The sequence below is a fragment of the Anguilla rostrata genome, chromosome 7, assembly GCF_018555375.3.
Source record: "Anguilla rostrata isolate EN2019 chromosome 7, ASM1855537v3, whole genome shotgun sequence".
Classification (NCBI taxonomy): Eukaryota; Metazoa; Chordata; class Actinopteri; order Anguilliformes; family Anguillidae; genus Anguilla; species Anguilla rostrata.
Window position 1 is genome coordinate 36,973,735 of NC_057939.1, and position 23,340 is coordinate 36,997,074.

The 23,340-nt window shown below is 37.7% G+C and overlaps 1 protein-coding gene across 1 annotated transcript in view; it reads right to left on the bottom strand.

The window, feature by feature from the left end:
* Positions 1 to 4,633: 4,633 nt before the first annotated feature.
* The window catches only part of LOC135259626 (osteoclast stimulatory transmembrane protein-like), a 51,050-nt gene continuing 32,343 nt past the window's right edge, over positions 4,634 to 23,340 (bottom strand). Inside the window, exons 2-4 of the mRNA XM_064344194.1 lie at positions 12,946 to 13,011; positions 11,428 to 12,436; positions 4,634 to 5,069 (exon numbers count right to left, since the gene is read on the bottom strand). Coding sequence (XP_064200264.1) covers positions 4,755 to 5,069; positions 11,428 to 12,436; positions 12,946 to 12,971 — 1,350 coding nt within the window. The 5' untranslated portion in view covers positions 12,972 to 13,011 and the 3' untranslated portion in view covers positions 4,634 to 4,754. The remainder of the gene's footprint in view (positions 5,070 to 11,427; positions 12,437 to 12,945; positions 13,012 to 23,340) is intronic.

Sequence of the window (23,340 nt, forward strand, 5' to 3'; positions counted from 1 at the left end):
CTAAAATGACACTTTTAAAATGCTACCAGAGACAAAACGGTTCCGGAACTGACACCTTTAAAATTAAGAGCATTAAAACATTAGAAATGTTTTTTTTTTTTGCAAAGATAAAGAAGTCGAAAACTTTAATTGTTTTATTTGTTTAAAAAATATTTTATACTTATAATTTATACAGTTTTGCTTTTGGCATTTTGACCGAGTTCAATGGTAGTTAGCTTGCTAATGGTACCTGCTGTCACTGACTGCAAGTACCATGAGCGACAGACTGAGTGTAATGTTAGCTAGCGATGGTGTTTGGCACCAAAATCAGGCATCGAAAGCTGGTGTTTCAGCCCGGTAGGTTCCAGTTGTATGGGAACCATGGGAACGGGAGCCATAGTGGTAGCAGGTACCCAACCCTAAATGGTAAATATTCTGTTATTTCCTATGGGAAATGAGTTTTCCCAGTCCTTTCTCCTGTTTTTTTTTTCTAGTATTGAGGCACAGCTACAGAAGCTATGTATGACTCATGGAACATAGTTGGTGTGAAGACAATGTGTAAATGCCCACCTCTGAGATTTATAGAGTGTGATTGCAGAGAAACTTTATCCTGTCTGAATTGGTCATTTACATTACATATGTCCTGTGATTACAGTTACTTTACAGGCTTTGTCTTGAGAATGTATCCTGTCTGAATAAGGCTTTAGTTACTCCTGATGGGTCTGTGGTACCTTTCAGAAACATTTTCGCTTTTCTTTCTCCTAGTTTGTTTTGATTGTTTTTGCTGAATGGTCATTTTTTGTTAGTTCCTTGTGATCCTTTGTTTTAGTTTTTTTTTTTTTGTTGAAGAAACATAAAAATAGACTTAACTTCATTAAATCAAGAAGGGCCCATCAAGAAGCTAGTGCATTGTAATTTTGCATGTGCCTGACTGTCTGTTAGCACTGTTGATTAACTCCTGTTTGAGATAAGTAATGATATCTTGGCAGCGACTCAAAACAACAAAATTCAGAACGACTTTCATTTGCCCTTCATTCTGAGTCTACCAATTTGCCCGTAGGAAAAGTCTGAACAGGCCGTCATACTGAAATAATTGAACCCTGAATCCAAATCATAATAACAAGCATAATCGGATTAAGCAAATAATATTTGAAGGGCATTGTCTAAACATGTCTCCCTGCTCACACATTTGATATGATAGTGGCATGTTAAATGCAGAAATGCTATGTAGTGGGGCCCTGGATGTGTCAATTTGTCAAAATGAACACAAAGCCCCAACAATTCTGAAACATAATCCCCTGTGTGAACTGACAAGAAGAGACTTTAAAAGGCAGAGCTATCCTCTTGCTTCCCAACAGATAAACAGACACAAAAATACAATTCAGACATCTTGACCCCCCCACCGACAGACACAAACACACACACACACACACCTTTCAATCAATACTGTAGCATCCCTCTGATCTCTGAATGACAGTCTGTCAAAGGGTATGTTATAAACAGATAGCCTTAGTTGACAAAGTACTGTAAACATGCTATTCCCCAGGGGATCCAAAAATTATGAAACTGAAGGAAATTACAACCAGTAAAATGCTGAAGCAAAAAGACCTGAAAATGTGTGTACTCACTGTGTGTGTGTGTGTGTGTATGTGTGTGTTTTCATGTAAATGCTTGTGTGTGTTTGCTTATGTGCATTTGATGGTTTTGTGTTCGTTTTTTAATATGTTGTACAGAACTGTCTTATAGATTTGTGAATGTGAAGCTAGTTCAATCTGTAAAAAAATGATATAATTATAAGCACATATGAAACAGAGAAAGAAATCTGGGGATCATCATGTAGCAATATGGAATGAAGGTCTCTAATGAAAAACATACTGAAAAACAAATTGGCACAAATTAAACTTAATATGTATCCTACAAGGGGCAAATATAACATGAGGGGTAAAAACAGAGTAACTGTCACTTTTTATATTTGTCCTCAGTTGTACTTCCCTTTGCAACCTTCCTGTTCTTGGCTGGTCATAGGTATAATCTGTGGGGATGGGGTACTGGCATTTATAGTGATGTTTGCATCATAAATTTGCCAAATTTAAATTATTTCACCCATAACATGACATGCCACCTATTACACCTACTTCCTATAACATTCTTTATGATAGAAAATAGACATACAACCGAGCTGCAACAATTTCCTTTGACACTTCAGAACAGCAAACAATATATTAGCATTTTTCAGACTAATAAGCAAAATAAGGCTTACTGCTGCGGACAGATACTGTATCTCTCAGCCCCAGACTTACTACTGGTTGCACCTTATAATCTGCATTGTCTACAAACAGTCTTAGAGACACAGACAACCCCTCCCAAATTGACCCATTTTATTTGTTGCTTTATTGTTTCAGTTTTATTAAACTGGAAAACAATAAATAGACATATGGCTTGCCTGTAAATGTTGACGCTTGTACAACCGGTGTCTGTAAACCAAGATATGCAGGTAAATTGTAACATAAATAGTAATTGGCTTAGCAAACTTCCCACAATAGAGAAAATGAACAATGAAAGTTTAATAAAATACTGTTGATAATATTCACTATATTACAGTAAGAGTTGAATGGCAGTGTAGGGTACAGGATAATCAAACTATTATTAGTAGTGATGTAGTAATTAAATAAATAATAATGGATTTAAGAAGACAACAAACTATCGACTCTGTGTGACATAAATAAACCCATTGACTCTTGAATTTGTAAATATTTTAATGGTGATGTGGATTTTGTAATGTTTTGTTTTCTTTAATGTTTTGTGAGATTTTCTGAAATGTAATGTGCCTGAAAATTTAATAAAGCACTTTTAAAAAGCGTAAATCAGCTGAATCCGTATCAGAGGTGAGGCACTTCAACTGAACTTTTGAGCAAACTGCCCTAAACTGCTTTGAGAAAAATAAAGTTTTAATAGGCCTTAAAATTCATTTCTCAATGCTTGCTATTTTGCAATGTGTCAGTTTGATCAGCAGCATTGGGGTGGAAAGCACTGTCATGACATTGGTTAATAGTTGCTGTGTTCCCTGCTCTTTTGTTTTGAAATTTTTCCTGTCACAAAAAAAAAAATAGTTTTTTAAGTCTAGAAATTATAGGTTTTTAATATTTGGAGAATTCTCTGGAGTTAAGACATTTTTTCAAATATATGTCAGGGATGTGAGGATTAAATAAAATGTTTATTTTTCTGAACACAGATAAGTACCCTTGTACGATGTTCAGCACTCTGAATACTGAACAGTGTTATTGTGTGCTAAAACCCCCTCAGATAGACTATAATTAATGTGATACAATTTCATAATCATCATTAGAATCATCATTGGAATTAACGATCATAAATTAAATGATCGTTAATTTTGTATATCAACACAGGCTTTTGTCGGTTGATCGAACATTCAATGTTAAAGAGAAAGAATATTACCAGCCTTTTATTAATATACAATATTTATGAACAAGAAAATGAAATGCAGTAATTTTAATCATTAAAGTTAACCAGAAATAATAAAAATACATGAAATCTAGCATCCACGACCTACCATAATAACAGCTGGTCAATTAAATAAGCCAGGAATAATAATGATAACAAAAACCGATGCCATGAATAACAGATTACACACAAAACCAAGAGGAAATTAATTGAGTAAGATGTGAAATTAAGTAACAAAAGGCACCCTTAGCCAGGGTATGAATTATTTAACAGGGTTCATTATTATATCTGGTGACTTACATAACTAAGACAGGAAAGGAGGAGAAAAAAAAGGGCGGAGAGTCTCCGAATCTCAAAACACCGAATTTGAAACGTATAACTGCATCAATCAATATATGTGCCAGCGTATTATAATGGGTAAGGAACTGGTCTTGTAACATAAAGATCACAGGTTCGATTTCTGAGTAGAACACTGCTGTTGTACCCTTGAGCATGGTACTTAACTTAACACTGCTTAGGTATACACTCACCAGCCACTTTATTAGGTACAACTGTTCAACTGCAAACTTCACCCGTTAACGCAAATATCTAATCAGCCAATCATGTGGCAGCAACTCAATGCATTTAGGCATGTAGACATGATCAAGACGATCTGCTGAAGTTCAAACCAAGCAACAGAATGGGGAAGAAATGTGATTTAAGTGACTTTGAACGTGGCATGGTTGTTGGTGCCAGACGGGCTGAGTATTTCAGAAACTGCTACTGGGATTTTCACGCACAACCATCGTTAGGGTTTACAGAGAATGGCCCAATAAAGAGAAAGTATCCAGTAAGCGGCAGTTCTCTGGGCGAAAATGCCTTGTTGATGGCAGAAATCAGAGGAGAATGGCCAGACTGGTTCGAGCTGATAGAAAGGCAACAGTAACTCAAATAACCACTCGTTACAACTGAGGTATGCAGAAGAGCATCTCTGAATGCACAACATCTCGAACCTCGAAGCAGATGGGCTACAGCAGCAGAAGACCAAACCGGTACTAGCAAGTCATACCTAATAAAGTGGCCGGTGAGTGTATATCCAGCTGTATAAATGGGTGCATAAAAGTTGTGCTCTGGATAAGAGCGTCTAAATTCCTGTAATGCAATGTAATTCAGGTGATGAACTGGAATCCCTTCATTATGCTAAAATGAGGATCGGGAAACAGATATGGCAGCAAAGCACTGTGTGCCATTATAAAAACTGCTGAGCTTTGGCATGAGAGACTTCTGAACATTGCTAGAAAAATTGGGCTCATAACCTTGTCAGAAGAGCAAGGTCAGTTTTCACACCCCTCTCTGTTCGCTACCATCTTTGCCAGAAGGTACTGGACCCGCACTTCTTCACGGTCTCTGTAGAAGGAGGCACTGATTTTCCTGCGGATCCGCCGGGCATACACCTCTCCCAGGAGCATGATGAAAGCCACAATGTACAGTGCTCCAATTGTCACCTGCAAGGAGGACTCCGGTGGGTGGAGATTTGGCTCACAGTTAGATGGCAGAACCGGGAATGCATAAGAATATGTTTTGTCCATTGTTTTAGGACGTTTGCCGAAGAAAGAGGCCGCATTTCCGAAAAAGCCATCAAGATATACCTACAAAAATACAAAAGTAACAGAAAATTATTGTGTTCTGAAGTTCGTGGACTCTTTAAATACATAATGTATTATTGCTATGTGTGCCCTTCAGAACTTTCTTTCTATTAATATGCCTACATAGGCAGGTGCTTAATGCACAATCATCCTCCTATCCATTACACACAGGGGTGTACCCAAATATGCATAATACACACTAATAAAAAATACATCATACTGGTTAGTCTGAATATTGATCTCAATTACATAATTGCAAGAAAGACTAATAAGATTGGCCCATTGTTTGACCAATCACGGCAATACACATCAACATTTAACGGGTATGTGAGGTTCAGGGTGTCTACGTACCTATAGACCCAGTAAAAACTCTCTAACTAAAGACCATGCAGATCAAACATCTGAACTCTTCTTAAATGACCTTTGTGCCATATCATTACAAGAACACGTAATTTGCACATCACTTGTTGAAGTTTTCAGTTGTTAAATATTTACTCATATATTCTCAATTCGCACAGCCACATGGAGTAGCCTACCTGATTGGACAAAGAACTGGGAGACAATGGAGGCAGAGGTTTTATTGGCCAAGTACCACATACTTGTCTTATAGCAATGGGGAATGCCTCCATAAATTGTACTTATACTGACAGGCGGTAACAGAAATCTGTCATTTCCTGGCAGATGAGCTTAAGACAAATGCTTGCTGTCCCTGTATACATTCCCCATCGCTGTGAAAGTCAGGGCTATGCTAATTTTTTTTTGCAAGTGGGTCGTTCCATCCATTCCCTAAATTCAATTGGAGGGATATCCCAGTCTTCCGTAAGTTTGGCCATACATGCTATTACCTCAAGCCTAGTCTAACATGCCAATTAATATGTTAAATTCCCCCAACACCTGCCAGCCAAGAATGGGTAAAACAGGTCTCCAACATCCAGGTGATCTGCGATTGCTCCATGTGAGGTTACACATGTATTTGCGATTTATCCTGGATCAAGCCATGACTTTATATTGGCCAGCTATGCCATTCCTTCATTCTTGGAGGGGTGGCTGTTATGGAACAATGGCTATCCATTAAAAGCACGGCTGATAATGTATATCTTGCCTACAACAGTGCATGAATTGCCATTCAATCAAGAACTCAATGAAAACAAGCATAGTAATAAAAAGGACATGTGGTGTAGGAGAACGTTTGCTGAAAGCAGAAGTCGGGATAAGTCAGATGGAACATTACAAAAAAGCCCGCAAAAACAAAGATTAATTCAAATTTCACTATTTGTACAATATTTTGACATTTTTTAAACGACAGTGACCAGGTTTCAATACTTTCATCAATTAAAACCCTGCTGATTTCACCTGAAGAGTTTTTCGGCTACTGTATTGTGTGTGTATGTCAAGGAATCCAAATGTATGTAATCGTAAACAGTTGTTTAGTGACTAACAGTTTGCATAGTTTTGATATAGCATACTAGCTTGCTGGGATTGCTTACCAGGCTAAAGTGAGTGTTAAACTGATTAGAGTTGTTAGCCTCTTGTCTAGACTATTGATTATACAATTGATTGGATTTGTCCAACTCAGACTGGATCTTCATACATTCATTTAACTCAACTTTAACTTTAGGCAACGTGGTGACATGTGACATCAATGGATACAGATGTTTGGATCAAACAGACATTAGACGGGAACCGGAGAATAACAGTATTGTGAAATATTTTCTCCGATATAGGTACGCCACAAAAAACATAAATGCAATCAATGAAAGACTGTTTGTATCATACAACATGCCATTGTATTGAATTGCCTTACTTTGAGTTAACTTTTAAAGCTATTAAGAATTTTAGGTCTACCCCACGCCATACTTTCGGTCAGATTGCAAAAAGCATTGGTGGAACCCTGCTGTAGCCATATATTCACTGCTTGAGCTCTTTAAACTTGTACACAAGCTGGTCTTTTTCAACAGAGGTAAATCTGTCCTTTCTTCGTAAGTCATGCTAAATCCACCATTATATTAGTAACCTGCCAGGGTGCAAGTGCAGGTGGCTTTAGAGGGAATTGGAAACGACACTCTGGTTCATCACATGTAACAGCCAAAGACACACCAATTATTAATTAATTCGACTAACATCCGCCCAATTGTACATTGTGCCTTACTTTGTGCTGAAATAATCCACTGTTAAGCAGAAGTGTATTTGGACTCGCCCTAAATGCACTTGCACCATGCCCTTTAGACCATGTGTAAGGAATTTCGGTTCTTTAATCTGCCTCAGCATGTTTGGATGTTGACTTAAAGTAGGATAGACTTGCTAGAGATGCGAAATTATGTGAAAAAGGAATTTAATTAATTTTATTTTTTAATTATATTTTAAATAAATTTTAAAAAAATCACAACACCTAAGTGCGTCGGCTTTCTAGTGATAATATTACAATAGCAATATTTGAGTTAAGGGCAGTCTGTTACGCAAAGCCACTTTTTGATTGGTTGTCTGGTTAAGCTTGCTCCCATACGCTACATTGCATTACGTTGAACAACTCACGATTTTCCCGCGCAAGGAGAAGAACTACAGACGATTATGAAGATTGAGTAAAAATATTTTTTTTGCTTTTGAGGGCTAGATAATTGGTCGTAGTTAGTTGGTTATTTCATTATTTGTATTGTTATTGTTTGTGTAACCAGTATTCTAACCTAGCGTATTATTATGCATCTGTTAATCAACGGGTCGCAATGAGCATTATATTAGTAGGCTAAAGCAGGCACAATGAATTACTTGGTGGCGGTGTCATTGTAACTCGTCTGTAATCACGGTAAAACTGCTGAATTGGCGTACCTAAGACTTATTTATACTCATTGTATCATTAATATTTGTGGTGGCTGGTGGTGGCTACTCCAGCCATTAAAAGACAGGCTACATAGCCTATCGATGAGCCGAGTGTTCGAAGATGTATTTTGCTTTTTATTTTATGTAGTAATATATTTTCATATTAAAGGAGTAACATGGTGGTTGAACGTGACACTTCCCAGTTGTCTTTAGGCAACAACAAAACAAATGTGCATAATTATTCAGTCATTTCAATGTACTTTAAAACGTATTTTTCTAAGCCTAAATTTCCCACTATAAAAGTTCACCCGAACCGTCTGGGCGTGGTAATGAGAACTGTCAGTTAGCTATGATTGACAGACCGTGCCCCGTTACCATAGCTACCCCCATGATATGCGCTTTCTTTGGGAGACTTTTCACAAGCTAGCTAGCTTAGTAGTATATCAAGTATTGATAGATAGCTAAGGTAAGGACGTTGACTTATATCCAATTATAATGTTTGCTATCTAGCTAGCCAAGTTAAGATAAAAGCACAATTATAACATCCTCATTAAAGCAAACTAGCTAGCTAACGTTATCAATAACATTGCCTTATGAAAGCAAACTACCTAGCTAGCTAACTTTAGCTAGCTAGCTAAATGAATATAACCAGAAATAATCTAATAGTCCTTAAAAGGCACTCTAGAACCTAACGTTAGACAAATATTTGCATTGACTTGCCTGTAAGCCAGCGGCGCAAACTATGGGTCTCGAGTTATCCATGGGTTTACGGGGCGTGGAAAGGGGAGTGGTTACTGTGTTCGTGACGCACCAAGTTGACAACTTTCTCAACCGGTTGAAAATAGGACGATAAATTAAAAACGCATATTTCTCCAAAAATACAGAACGGACATATTTAATACTTTACTCATTGTGTTTCTTCAATGCCTCTTGTGCAAATAGCACATAAAACCGAGAAAGTGTGAAAATCACCATGGTACTCCTTTAAGATTATTTAATACTTTGCCATCTGTAAGTAGCTCACAAATAGTTTTAGTTGGTTGTAGTAGCAACATGTTTGTTTCCGGCCCGACAAAACGTTCCAATACGCAGATTCTGGGCCACTATTGGGCTGCATATGGTAAATGGTAAATGGACTGCATTTATATAGCGCTTTTATCCAAAGCGCTTTACAATTGATGCCTCTCATTCGCCAGAGCAGTTGGGGGTTAGGGGTTAGGTGTCTTGCTCAAGGACACTTCGACATGCCCAGGGCGGGGTTTGAACCGGCAACCCTCCGACTGCCAGACAAGCGGTCTTACCTCCTGAGCTATGTCGCCCCAGCTATGTCGCATATGTTTTTCTAGCTGGTAATACTTTGTTACGTCATCGTCCCTTTCGGTAGTTAAAATGCCCCCTCTTCGGTACTCTGCTGGCGGTGCAGGTGACGATAACCGTTTGGTTAATGTAGTCAGCCTCAGTATGGATGAGTGTTGATTTTGGATAGAACAGCCAGAGATGTGGAAGTAAGGAAGGGGGTGTCAAAGACTATCAAAATCTAGGAGAGCAGACATGTGTAGCAAAGTGAGTCTGCCCCTTTAAGAAGTGCGTGTTTCAGAAACATGCAGGTTACCCCTGCAAACAAGAGAAGGAAACTCCAAGTGGGTGGCCCTTGTTCACTCCTGGCAGGTGTCTCATGGCGTGTGGCTGGCTTGGAAATCACTTTGTACGCTAGATCATTATTGCAAGCAATAATTAAAGCTATGTTTGATGAAATGTCAATGACAAAGCCTCAAGTTTTAACAATACAGGGTTTTCGTACTCAAGGGACTTTTAATGTTGTGTGAAAACAATATTGTATGACAACCGCATTGTATTTGGCACAGAAGCTTAGCGGTGAAGGCTATTGCAGGACGGAAGAACAGGTGTTTGGTAGGCCCATTGAGCCATACAAGCAGGTGATCTATATTGTTCTGTTTTATTTAAATAGGTATTGTATCCATGGAATGTAATAAATTATAGTATCTTTATTATTTATATTTTAAAGTGGTTGAATGAGAAGTGTTGATGGTCAAATGTTATATATATCTATATATTGTGCTGGAATTGATGTTTTTTCTCTCTCTCTTGTGTGGGTGTGTGTGAGTATGTGTGTATGTCCACAGTGGGCCTTGTCACGTTTTTTTTTATTGATATCCACATAATCATTTAACTTGTGTGAATGCCTGAGAATCACCGTGTGTTGAACCTTGGTTTGCTGTGTTTTGTTTTGTTAACAAAGAACAACTGTTGCATCCAGCTTTGATATATCTTGTGACCTTAAACATTCCTCCAATCTACACTCTTGGGCAAAAAAAAAAAAAAATGGGCCAAACACAAAATGGCAAAAAATTAAGCTTTTAATGCTCTTAACAACAAATCATTTGTCAGAAAATTAGCAAAAATTAAACAAATGCACTCCTGAGACCTCCTGTGCCACTATTTGCTCGTTTACTTTTGCTGCAGTGAACTGTTTGGGGAAAAGCTAGAAGCAGGGTAATTCACTTATACAGTAGACAAATTAACATAATGTCAAATAAAAGAGTCATGTTTTGTATTTGGTTGCATATCATTTGCATTCCATGACTTCCTGATGTCTGTGACCTATCATCAGAATCTGGATATCGTATTTTCAGGTTGTCCTACAAGCGATACAAAAACTCTGGGGGGTGGGACTAGATTTAGCTGTAAATTATGCTGATACAGTAGGGAACACATTTGTTGGCTAAATAGTCATCAAGGGTCCAAGGTATCAAATGAGCCTCAAACCATCGTGCTGCTGCCAGATATGCAGTAGATACTACAAGCATTGTTTCTCTTGATTAATTTTCCTGTTGAACTCAGTGGAAAAAATATTCAGGAGAAACAATGCTTTTTTTTCTTTTTTTGCCAAGGAGTGTAGTGTTAAGAAATCTGTTCATTTTTTGTATAAACTTGGCTCTGGTGTTTTACTTAATGTAAACTAAGGTGACCCATGCTACACATGCATACAGAGGTAACAGTGACCATTTGGTTACCTGCCAAATTACCGGTACATTTTTTTTTTTTACCTCACTGGTACAACTGGGAAAGGGGTATAAAGCTGTTGCTTGAACAACACTGCATTATAATTGACCTGCCTTGCTTTTCCCTACTATGTTTCATGTTGTAAAGAAGACTAATTTGTTCTGTTAATAAATTGTTATTGACCTAAACTCAGGAACTACAAGTTTTATTTTACACACGACCAAATTCCTACAGTATGTGCTAATTTTGTTAAAACAGAGACCATGATTCATATTTGTCAGTCATATAGCAATGGTAAGTGATATAACAAAGTACCTTATTATGTAACAAAGCAGAAGCACATAGACTTTGTGTTTGGAACTAAGAAAAGTAAGGGACTGATTTGATGTAAACCAAAAACGAAAAACTTCATGATATAAGTGTGAAACAATAGTATTGAGTCAACATAGAGCAATTATCCCCTGTATATATTTCTTATATCAGGTTATGGCAATACACTAGTTAATTGTAGAGAAATACTTACCTTTATTTTAACTGTGATGGAAGTGTGTATCTCCGGAACCTTGTGCGCCCATTCCAATAGATTTGTCAGAACAAAGAAGACAAAATGGTCCAGGCCGATAATCACTGCAGATATCAGTCCGTACAAAATGATCTTTATGGAAGCAAACAGGCCTCTCTCAATCTCCCGTCTTGTCATCTTCCACCCAGTACTTTTTATAAACTTCCTCTTGTAATGTATTGGGATGCTGGTCACCCCTTCAGCCTTTAATAGTTCCATCAGCCTGTGTGTCAGATAGATGTTATCATATTTTGGTTCTGTCACATACCTAAGCACATATACCACTGACCCTCCTAGCAAATGGAAGACAAACACCACAGCTATAACTGTTTGTGCCACAATTGAGAAGACATTCATAACTTTCTGAATAGAAGAGATCTTTGTGTTGAACTCTGTGGAAGCATTCCTCAGCTTGTTCTGTAATTCAGTAATATTAGCTCTTTCTTGGAGGTCTAATATGGATGAGGTTTGTTTGAGATCTGGAATGGTTTGGAAAAAGCCCTTCATGTCTGACAGGGTAGAGGTCATCATGGATGTGGAGTTCACAATATTCTGAACAGTCACCTTGCTGGAGCATTGGATCATGTGGACTACGGACGAAACGTTACTCGCCATGTTTGGTATGGAGCTGGTCACTGACATTGTAAGTGCAACTGAAAGAAGTATCTTGCGACCTTGCTTAGTGCCCAGTGATGGTATAATGATAGTGCATGCACAGCGAAATGGGTGGACAAGGTAGAGTACCAGGACCTGGATGGAGCCCCATACCACTGCTACAATGAGGGATGAGTAAGGATCATACTTCAGTGTGAAGGACATCCATGTGTACAGCAGACCTGCAGTGGACACTGCAATTGCAATGCAGAGGAAGAAGAGACCAACCATCTCTTTGAAGTTGCAAGGTGTCAGTTTGCAGTACACATCCCACGTGAAATGCAAAGCCACCTTTGTCTTTCTTAGAAAGGACGACCTGCAAGATACAGAAATTGCACCAGTTAGGAAGGAGGGATTAGGAGGGATGAGTTATTGACTACAAGGCAAGATACCAACAAGTAGGTATTAAGGTATCTGTGTCACACAGGGGTGGCTAGTAGGGTTTAAGCTCAATATATTCTGGTCCATGCTCCAGCAGAGCAGGTGGAACTATTTATTTATCTGTTGGTTAACAAACCACCAAAAAACCCATTTATTAAGAAGAAGATGGAATTAAATATCTGAAATAATATGTACAACATTTTAATGTAGCGCTTTGTAGCATAAACACTAACAGCATGCATAGTAACTAACAACATTATTTGAATAAAAATGTCAAGCAATTTCAGTAAGCCCACTGTATAGTAGTGTAGTACAGTAACCTACGTGCTGGAATAATTTCTCATGGAAAACTTCTAAAATCTCTCTAAAACCCTGCTTATTCTGTGGTAAAAATAAAAGAACGTGAATTAGTGTCAGTACTTCCCAATGTATAGTACAACATACATAAGAAACCTTAAGGATTGGGCCATCCTTCCACACTTTGATCCTATAGTGATCCACAACAGGAACCTGCAATAAATAGACAGTGTTCATAATGACATCATAATCATCAGCATCCAATTAAAAATAGTTTGTTTTCTAGGACACCATCCTCTAATCAAACATCAATGTGTTCAATTATATTACACATACTCTATGTGTTACCTGTGGGGAGATCTCAAACATGCAGTGCATGCAAGAAGACCAAAGAATAGAATATTTACAAACAGAGAGATGTTTAGCTGGCCACAGGAAACATTTGGAAGCTGTGATTTCTGCAAAAGGAGGTGTTACCAAATACTGACTTGACAGGTTGCCAAATTTTTTTTGCACATGCCACATTTTAGTATGATCAATTTCTGCCATAAAAATCAATTACATTGCCAATAAATTAATCTTTATGATTTATGACAAAACTTTGTCTTGACACCATAAATATGTTTAAAGAATGCTTTTAAAAGTCCTGTGGTGAGCAACATAACATTTCTGAGACCATTTGTAGTACAAAAAAAGGAAAAGCCCAGGTGCTGATGGTCTATATGTTGAATTCTACATACAATTTTGGGACATTATTTCTTTGCCCTTATTTAATATGTTTAAAGAATGAATAGAGGAGAAATGAGCGTATCTATTAAATAGTGCATAATTTCCTTAAGAAAACCCTCTATTATTAGCTCATTGGTGACCTATAATCCTTTTAAATATTTAAATATTAAATATATATCCTGGCTCTAGTGTATGTGAATAAACTGAAAAGGGGATTCAATCAAATTATTAATGAAGACATATTGGTTGTAATGTTCGCCTGGTTTTAGACCTCATGGATTATGCATTTAATACTCAGATGCACTCATACTATTCCTTCATTTCTATAAGGCATTTAATGCTAGTGAATATAAATGTTTTGTTGAAAGCACTTGCTCATTTTGCCCTTGGTGAGATATTTCCAAATTTCTTGCTTTTTATTGGCAGTTGTAGAATTGCTAACTATCAAAAATATTAAATGGCCTGGCTTTCAAATCCAATGACCTGGAGTGCAAAAATAAAAATTGTCCCCATCTGGGGAAAAAAACTGTCCCAATACATTTGTGTTTAACTGTGTATACACCGAGTTGTCAATATCAGTCAAGGTATTTCAATCAAGCAATTCATACTACAACACAAGGGACACAATTCAATATAATAAATAATTCTCATTAATCTATAGACAAAATCAGCGTGTTAACCTCTTAGCGCAAAGCCCCTAGTGGTCAATATCTGTGACTAAATATTGAATACATATACAAACTTACGATTGGTTTTACACGTAGTCTCTATCTACTGAACACAGATAAGATTTCATCATTGGTATGTAGGTATTACTGCTAAAAATATTCCAGTTATATACGTTATTTTTGAAATTGAGTTTCTTTAAATAGGTTAGTGGTATTTTATAATTAGGATATTTCACACTGTAATGTAAGCGTTTGTTGATACTTTAGTAGTTTTTGTGACGCAAGCAACTGTGATGACGTGAGAGTTGGAACATTGCAAAAATGTGGTGGTTGGTTGAAAATTGTTGTCGTCCCATCCCCATACAAGAAAACACAGTATAGAAATACACATTTAGGTACTGTACCACATTGTGTGACAATATTCATAAGGGGCTCTTTTATATGCTTTATAATGGACAGAAAGCATTTTATTCATTTTTAGAGAGATTTTGGATATGTTTCTGGATCCTAGCTATTTTAGACCACTGTACTGACGGAAAGCTTGTAATTCCCACTTGAAAATGATGAGTCATTTGAGTCAACAGTGAGTTTCTTGAATCAAAACAGTTGATTTGTAGTGAAATACGTAAATATGTTATGATTTACAGCAATGCATAATTTAGATATTTTGGATAGATTTGGAGATGCTGGGTACACTGCTTAGATGCTTCATAGATCTCAGTAGGTCTACATATCCACCCTTAGATTTTATGAATTTGTGGTTAAGAAGTTTTTGATCCAGGACATGTATAGTTTAACTTGCTATATATATACAATATACAATCGGTATTTCATTGCAAACTAAAAAAAGAGCAAATTCATTTTTGATTTTTTGCCTAGAAAATTGCATTTGTGGCACTTTATTTCTTCCAAAATTATGAATATGAACTAATCTAGTATTGTAAATGGTATAAATGTCTTGCTTCATTTAAGCCATTTTCAATCTCTGTCGTGTTCACATCTGGAGCAATAAAGCTTTAAATAGGGTACCCCCTAAATGGGAAAGGATTGGCCAGATTTGGCATGTGGGCTAAGGGGTTAAACAAATCATGAGGATTATGTAAAACAGCTCTTACCCCAGCGGTGAACAGGTCACTGATTAAATTAGCGTTTCAATGATCAGGTGAAAATTGATGAACCTGTAGTGCTATTGAGAACCTTCTCACTCATGTGAGCGTAGAAACCCACTCAAATAGCAATCTACAATGCATAATTCATGAGCCCCTCCAAAGCTTCTTTTTATTCATATAAGGTGAGTGGGACTTCCTGCTCAATATTTAATGTCAAATATCAGAATGTTTACATGATTTCTATAAAGTGGGTCTGACAAAGTTTATTTGTTAAAACCACAGTGGTTAACAGTGTCTCACAGATAACTGAAATCACACTCTGGGATCTTGGTTCAGTTTCCAAATTAGTGCACCAAGTGACATCTGTAGGGGGAGATTTAATCGAAGTGTATTTTCTTTTGAAAAGGATATTGTACGTGATTCAGTGCAGCACAAAAAACACTAGCCACATCTATATTTAAATGAATTATTTCTATCTGAATGGTTTGTATAAAGTGAGTCTTACAGAGTATATTTGCCCAAAATGTACAAGCCAGTTGGATTAATCCTCTGTATGTGCTCAATAATTTGTACTCTCAAATCCTGCACTGCTGGATGGTGACATTTGAAAATGGCAATGCAATACTCTTTGGAACTGATAACATTAACAATGACAACTGTGTAATAACAGAGGAAATCAGGAAGTGGGAAAATATTTTTTCATGGCACTGTATTACAATTATATCGTAAGATTGACAATGACATCATTATTATAATGATCATAAAATGAGCTATTACCCACAATTTCTGTCAAAACAAGAAATCAGTGATACACATGCTGCAAATGGCCAACATCTAATGAAACAATAATTGCTGATGTTTTATTTTCTGCTAGCTGGTGAGTATTATCTGTTGTCAATAAAAATGGGACCTTGTATATACTATTGGTTGTTCTCGAATATCTAGTTTCATTTATCGCCTTTGAGAGACGGACAATCTAATTTGATCTGGCAAACTCCCTCATACTTCAGGCAATATCACATAGTGATTAAGTGGCCTGCTCTCTGTTTGACCTGAGCTAGGGATTATGTCTGTTTCTCTCGATTGTTCCCTCAGTAGTCATAAAAGGAATTTCCTTTTGGCAGTTAAAAGCTATGCTGTGTGTTTTATCTCTGTATACAAACCTGGAGTGTCCTGGTGTGAGCTCTCCTTCAAAGTTTTATTACTAGGGATGAGCGAGTACACCATTATCTGTATCTGCATCTGTATCTGTTCAACCAACTAAATTATCTGTATCCGTATCTGTACTTGGAATGGGCGGGGCTTGAACCGGAAGCCCCTAGTGGTCGGCTCGCCGGCATGCCGAGATTACTAAACTCAGACATTCAGTGATACTGCAACCAAAGTAAGAGGTAAGAACAGAAACGCTTTGTTTCAGTTTCATTAGCAGGGGATACATGACAACTATGCCGAATACGGAGTTTCGAAGCGCCACCATTGTCGCTCTGGTTGTTCATTTAACACGCACCCCCTCCCTGCAGTCTCATCTGCAACTACACCCCCCACCCATGACATAATGGACAATATTGTCTATCTGGGCATTAATAAAAAATATTCTTTCACCACTCAAAAATCGTATTCCATCATAGCAACAAGATAAACCCGACAATAGCCCTAAGATATGCCAATACAGCAGTGAAAACGCTGCTCACTGAATAACAAAATAAACAAGACAAAGTTTAAAAAAATGATACCACGTCATTCTACAGTCAATATCTGGGACTAAATATTGAATAAATAAACAACCTTACCCTTGCTTTTACGCATAGAGATGTCCCTTTTGAGACTGAGTGGTCATATATTGTCTTGGACAATCCGTTTGTGAAATATATGCGCATTTGTGAAGCCTGGGAACCTTCCAAAATAGCTGTGCGTAATTTCGGCATTGTCGCCCTTTTTAGTGCAGTCTGGCTTGATTGACAATTCATTTATTCAGTAGGTGAGAGTATTTCTAACGATGTATAACACGTCTAATTTTGCTTTAGTAATAGCGTTTTATAGGTCAGCGTAACCGAAAATTTTCTTATCGCATTCCCTCTTGTGGTAGCAATAAAAGACTCTGTTATCGTTACTCTGTTTTTTTTTATTTTTTATGAACTGATGGTGTGAAGACAGTAGCAGACAGAGCGCGCCAGGTTACAGTTGGCTAACCACAATGTACTGTATGTCTTGTGATTTCAGGTGAGTGACGACATCTAAATGTGCACAAAAGTGATATTGCATCAGTACAGTGGATGTATAAGAATGCTAGGATGTCAATGATGCTAGTAGAGTGTGTGTATGAGATCGCTAAATGTACAAGTTGCGTCATCTAACTTGTGCACCTTTTATTTTTAAATGCAGGCTAAATGGTGCGCAAACACTAGTGTGTTTTATTAAAGGTGACGAATACAAAAATGACACAAACGACTCAAAAACTCGATTCATTTTGATGTTCTGACTCAAATGTACTGTTCTGATTAATTTTAATGAATCAAACTTCCCATCACTACTCTGGAGCAGTGTAAACATGTTCTCCGGGTAGATTAATCACGAATTACTATCTGGAAGTCTGATGGAGGAATACGAGTTTGGCGGAATGCATAGTGCCAACTGTAGTTTGGGGAGGCCCCTTTCCTGTTTCCACATGACAATGCCCCCATGCACAAAACAAGTTCCATAAAGAAATGGTTTGCTGAGTTTGATGGGGAAGAATTTGACTGACTGCACAGAGCCCTAATCTCTACCCCATCAAACACCTTTGGGATGAATTGGAATGCGAATTGCAAGCCAGGCCTTAATGCCAACATCAGCGCTCAACCTCACAAATGTTCTTGTGGTTGAATGGAAGTGAATCCTTGCAGCCATGTTCCAGAATCTACTGGAAATCTGTCCCAGAAAAGTGGAAGTTGTTATAGCGACAAAGAGGGATCCAGCATAATAATGCCCATGGTTTTGGAATGAGATGTTCAACAAGTACATATAGGTGTGATGTTCAGGTGTCCACATACGTTTGGAAATGTTGTGTAGAGCAATAAACTAAAAACTATGTTTTAAGTGAAATTTTTGTGTGGCCTCCAGGAGGTGGAGACACTCCCATACAACTAAAGATTTTGACTACGCCACTCCCAATTATAAGGGTGGGAGACCCTAGGAAGGTTATTGGGTGAAAAATGCCCCACACAGGGATAATGCAGGAGACGAGATGGAAGCCGATACAAGGGAATATACATACTCTCTTTATTAGATCATTCACGAGAACCTTTAAAACATCATACACAAATTATCAATGGCCATGGGCGGGCACACGCCCGGCAAGGCAAATGTGGCTAGGACATACAGTACTTCAGACAAATAACGGTACACACTCTGAAAGTTAATCCTGATATGTAACAACGTACAGAGTAACATAAATCTCATCCAGTTTACAGTGCAATAGTTCAATAGAGAATTTGTAAGATAATCACACAAAATGTCTCAAAATCATCAATACAAAAGATATTTCACCGCACCCAGGGTTAAGAATGGTCACGCCATCAAAATTATATTCAAAATGAGGGTTTACCATAGAGTATGTCAGGTGGTTCACTACAATCAGTCCTTCCGTGAGTATTGCATGCAATCAAATATTAAATAATTGGTTCTCGAAGAGAACTATTGCACTTGCCGAAGATTTAATGTCTCGCCAGCACTATTAGGGATATTACTCTTATCTTAGAGGATACCCAGAAAATAATATTGCACTTAGCCCGTTCACTAGAATACCTATGTCTATTCAATGCACGTTGCCCATTCACTAAAACACCTACCCTGCCTGTTGATTGCACTTTGCCCATTTACTAGAATGCCTAATATGTCTGTTAAATGCACGTTGCCCATTCACTAAAAAAAAAAACCTACAATAGCTGTGGATTGCACTTTGCCCATCCAAACTACACCATTTTAAGCGAGAATATAAAAAATAAAAGAAACTACAATTCCCCATACCCATACAACCAAGGTGCAAGGGACTAAAACTAATTCTATACCCAATATGACAGGGAGAAAAACAGTGGCCACTGACAGAACTAGGCTGGGTCCTTGGTTATAAACGTCGACAACTTCAACAGTATTTAAGAAGCACTCCTACAACAGAGTATTGGTGCGCTTCCAATGACTTGACTCACCCCCCCCCCCCCCCGGCTGGGGCCTCATGCCGCAAATAGCCAGCTTCGCAAATTCTTGTTGGGCGTATATTAGCTATATCGCTCAGAACCAGATGCAACAGCCGTATTAAATAGGCAAGTCCCCTGCACGTAAGCCAATTCACACGCACACAAGTAGCCAAAAGCACTGTTTCATTCCCACGCTGGATTCAAGCACTTCCATACAAACGCGAGCTGCCGTGTCAAAACGAAATTCTCGCGTAACCTTATAGGAACCGTCAATCTGTCCGTTCCCAGTCCCGATATCTCCCAGGTTCTAAGGTCCTACCTGTTACATTTGCATTTGCCAAAAAGAATTAATTAAATTAAATTCATCAGCCCTAACACAAACATCAGCCTGTTCTCCATCAAAGTGTATCAAAACAGATCTTTCACTATTGCTATAACCGTGTAGGTCAAACAACATGCTCTCACAATTGGGCAGATTGCTTAAGATTCAAACGTTCTCTCACTGTGAATAATTCATATTTAGAGTTGCGCTCTGTACAGTGTATTGGCTATTTCTGATATTAAAGCTGGAGCCGTCAATGAAGACAAGTGAGCCAGTATTTGTGTTAAATGCCAAAATCATAACATGTTTCAGTAATGAGGGAGGGGGGAGTGCTTTGGATCTTGGACAGTACCTATTGGCCTCCATACTTGCTCTTGCCATCACTCTAATACAAGTGAATCTATCTCATTTATCCCAAGACCTTTTTCCAGAACTCTGCGGGCTCTTTTAGGTGCTTCTTAGCAAACGGTGACCTGGACTTCCTGTTTTGCAGTGGTAGTAGTGGTTTTCATTTTGCAGTGTATTTCTTTGTATTTCTGTTCATGAAGTGTTTTGTGGACAGTAGTCACTGACAGATCCACACCTGCCTCCTGAAGAGTGTTTCTGACATGTTGGACAGCTGTTATATCTCTTAGGCTTTTCCCTGTTTTTTCTTATTTTTCAGCCTCCTAATGGCTTCCTTGACTTTCATTAACACAATATTCACAAATGGCAATAACAGGCTCAAATGGGCTTGATTCTAGGCATCAAAAGATTAAAATCAAGACTTGATACTGAAAGCTAGTTAGTTAGTTTTATTTAACAAGTTGATAAAGACAAAGTCTTGCATTGTCAAGGATATCACAATAAAGATAAAAACAAATTTCTATTGTGGTCCTCTACGATAAGCAGCTCTCTTATATCTGGATTAAAGAAGCAATTTAACATACCTGACCAATCAGAAACACCTATGAAGCCACTTGCCTCAAACATGATGGTGCCCTGAAATGGGTGGACTATGTATAGAAAGTGCTGTAATTTCTACATGGTGAAACAAAAGTTTTTGTTCGTACCCTTTAATAAAAGCTGAGAATAGCCACTTTAACAACATATGAATTGTAATTTGATTACAAAGCTAAAATTGTGGAGTGCAGAGCTAAATCAAGGAAGATATCTCTGTCCCAAACATTTTGGAGTTCACTGTATTTTCTAAAATAAGTGCCTTTACACGTGACATACTGTCTATAAATACTGTATAATGTTCAGATTAGTGTGGAATATCAAAAATGCATATATTTTATATTCAAAACAAATATAGTACATTCAATAACTGTATGGATATTGCAATTAAACAATTCACAGTATAATAAAAAGTAGTGTTTTAAGGAGATTGTTCTAGAACACATTTCATCCAGTATACAAAACAGTGGACATATGGACAGTAACAGCTAACACTTCCAATATTTTCCTCAATATGTGACTCTGATCTCACTATCACAAGCCAAGTAATTATTAGCCGATTTTAGGTTTAGCTGGGAGTTTCGTTGCCTTAAAAAGTAACAACGTTGCCACATTTTTTTTAAATTTTGACCTTGGGCTGCTCTAAAGTAACTTCATCAAGGTACAGTACTTGTATTTGGCCAACCTCTCTGTGTTTACACCTTTAATGGAAGTGGAGAGAATATGCACATTCTTTGTTCAAAAAAGAAAAACAATGTGTTAGAATTTTTTTCCACATGACTGTTCACAGCTGTCAATAAAATGAGACTTCTCTTGTGAAATCATCCATGGATGGCTAACGGGTTCCTAACAGTATCGTCTGCATATTCAATGAAGTGGTGCTATTCTTGTTGAGCTCTAGATTAGTGTATAATGCACAGAAGACGAGTGAAAGGACAACCCCATGAGGTGCACCTGTATTAGCGTGTATGCAAAAGCACATCGTAGAATTCAATTTAACTTGCAATCTTCTCTCTGATAGCAAGTAATTTATCCCTCCCTGGGTTTCAATTCACATCCTAAACTAGCAGGTTTGTGTTGTCATGTATACTGTAGGTAATCCTTGTATAGAAGCACCAAGATTGTATGCATCTTTATCTATATTGATCAAATACTCACCGTGAATATGAAATTAGAAGGGGGGTGGAGGATGGGGGGCTGAAGTTATAAAAACTGCTGAGGATTATGGATGACATGCATATGTAAAACAAAAAATAATAAAAACAAAATGTATATGTAAATGTACATGCAAAAAATGATTTTATATCCATGATGATCTGCTTAAACTGCACTTACCCCAGTGATGAGCTGTTCAGTGATTAAAATGGGTGTGATTAAGTGCTATTGTAGTGCTAATGTCTCAGGTAAAAATACAGGGACCATATGATTGTTTTTTGTGGGGTGGGGGTACTGAAGTAGAGAGGGATAAAACATTCTGTTGAAGGGTTTTTAGGTTTTTGAAAAGTGGTGGGAGGCTGTAGGTTTAAATTTTATGTTTTATGGAAGTCAACAGATACTTTAAAATGAACCCCAACAAAACATTTTTAGACCTACATAAAAGATCAAGTCAATAGCCCATACAAAGCTGGTTTCTGATTGTGTGCAAAATCCAAGCCACACACGTGTGCGTATGTGTGTGTGTGCGTGTATGCTTGCCAACAGTAGCTATATGGTATTATCCCATAGGCTAAGTTTACTTTTTTAAATATTTGCCATTATATATTTGACTATTTTTTACATCATATAAACAACAAATGTTAGGCATCTGTGCTGGCACATCAAGTTGAACTTTCTGACCAGTTTGTCCTGGTCTTTGTTACAGCCAGTCTTCTATGCAGTCTTTTAGGGCCACAACCATCAATTAACACAACATATGGTTTAGTGTCAGGAGATGTGACCAAGCAGGGAGGGGATAGTCAGTTGTCCTGAGGGTACGGATCAGAGAGATCTGACCAGAATGTAGGGTTTAAAGATTGACTGGAGGGTATGGGGGTGCTGTTCCATAAACTGCCCTACTTCCTACATTTTAAACTTGATGCAAGCTGTAACAAGTAACTGTGAGATAAGTGAAGTGAGATAAGGACAGTTACAGTGTGCTAAAAAATGCTAAATGCCAAAAATGTGCTTATTTAGTGTGAGGTATGACTGATTTATAAATCCTAATAAACATGGTTGTTAGCTAATCTAAATTCTACTAAATACTAGTAACGCCATGAGCACATTTGTTACAATGCTTCACCAGAGAGAAAAAAACATGCGTGCGTGTTGCGTGTGTATTTAGTGCTTCATGATGAAGGCCTTGTGCTGCCGACTTCACACAGGGCCACGCTTATGACCCCATATTTGGGATAAATTATGTTTCTCCTTTCCCTGCCAGCCTAGTCTACTTTATTATTTTTATTTCCTGGAGTTTGCCTTTTTTTGGTTTCAATTTAGATTACAAAAATTCACAGATGTGTTCACTGCACTTGAAAGTGGCTCTAAAAATAAAAACTGTCTTCTGTTTTTCTGATTTGCGCATGGTTTGATAACGAACTGAGGTCCAGCAACACATATTCAAAAAA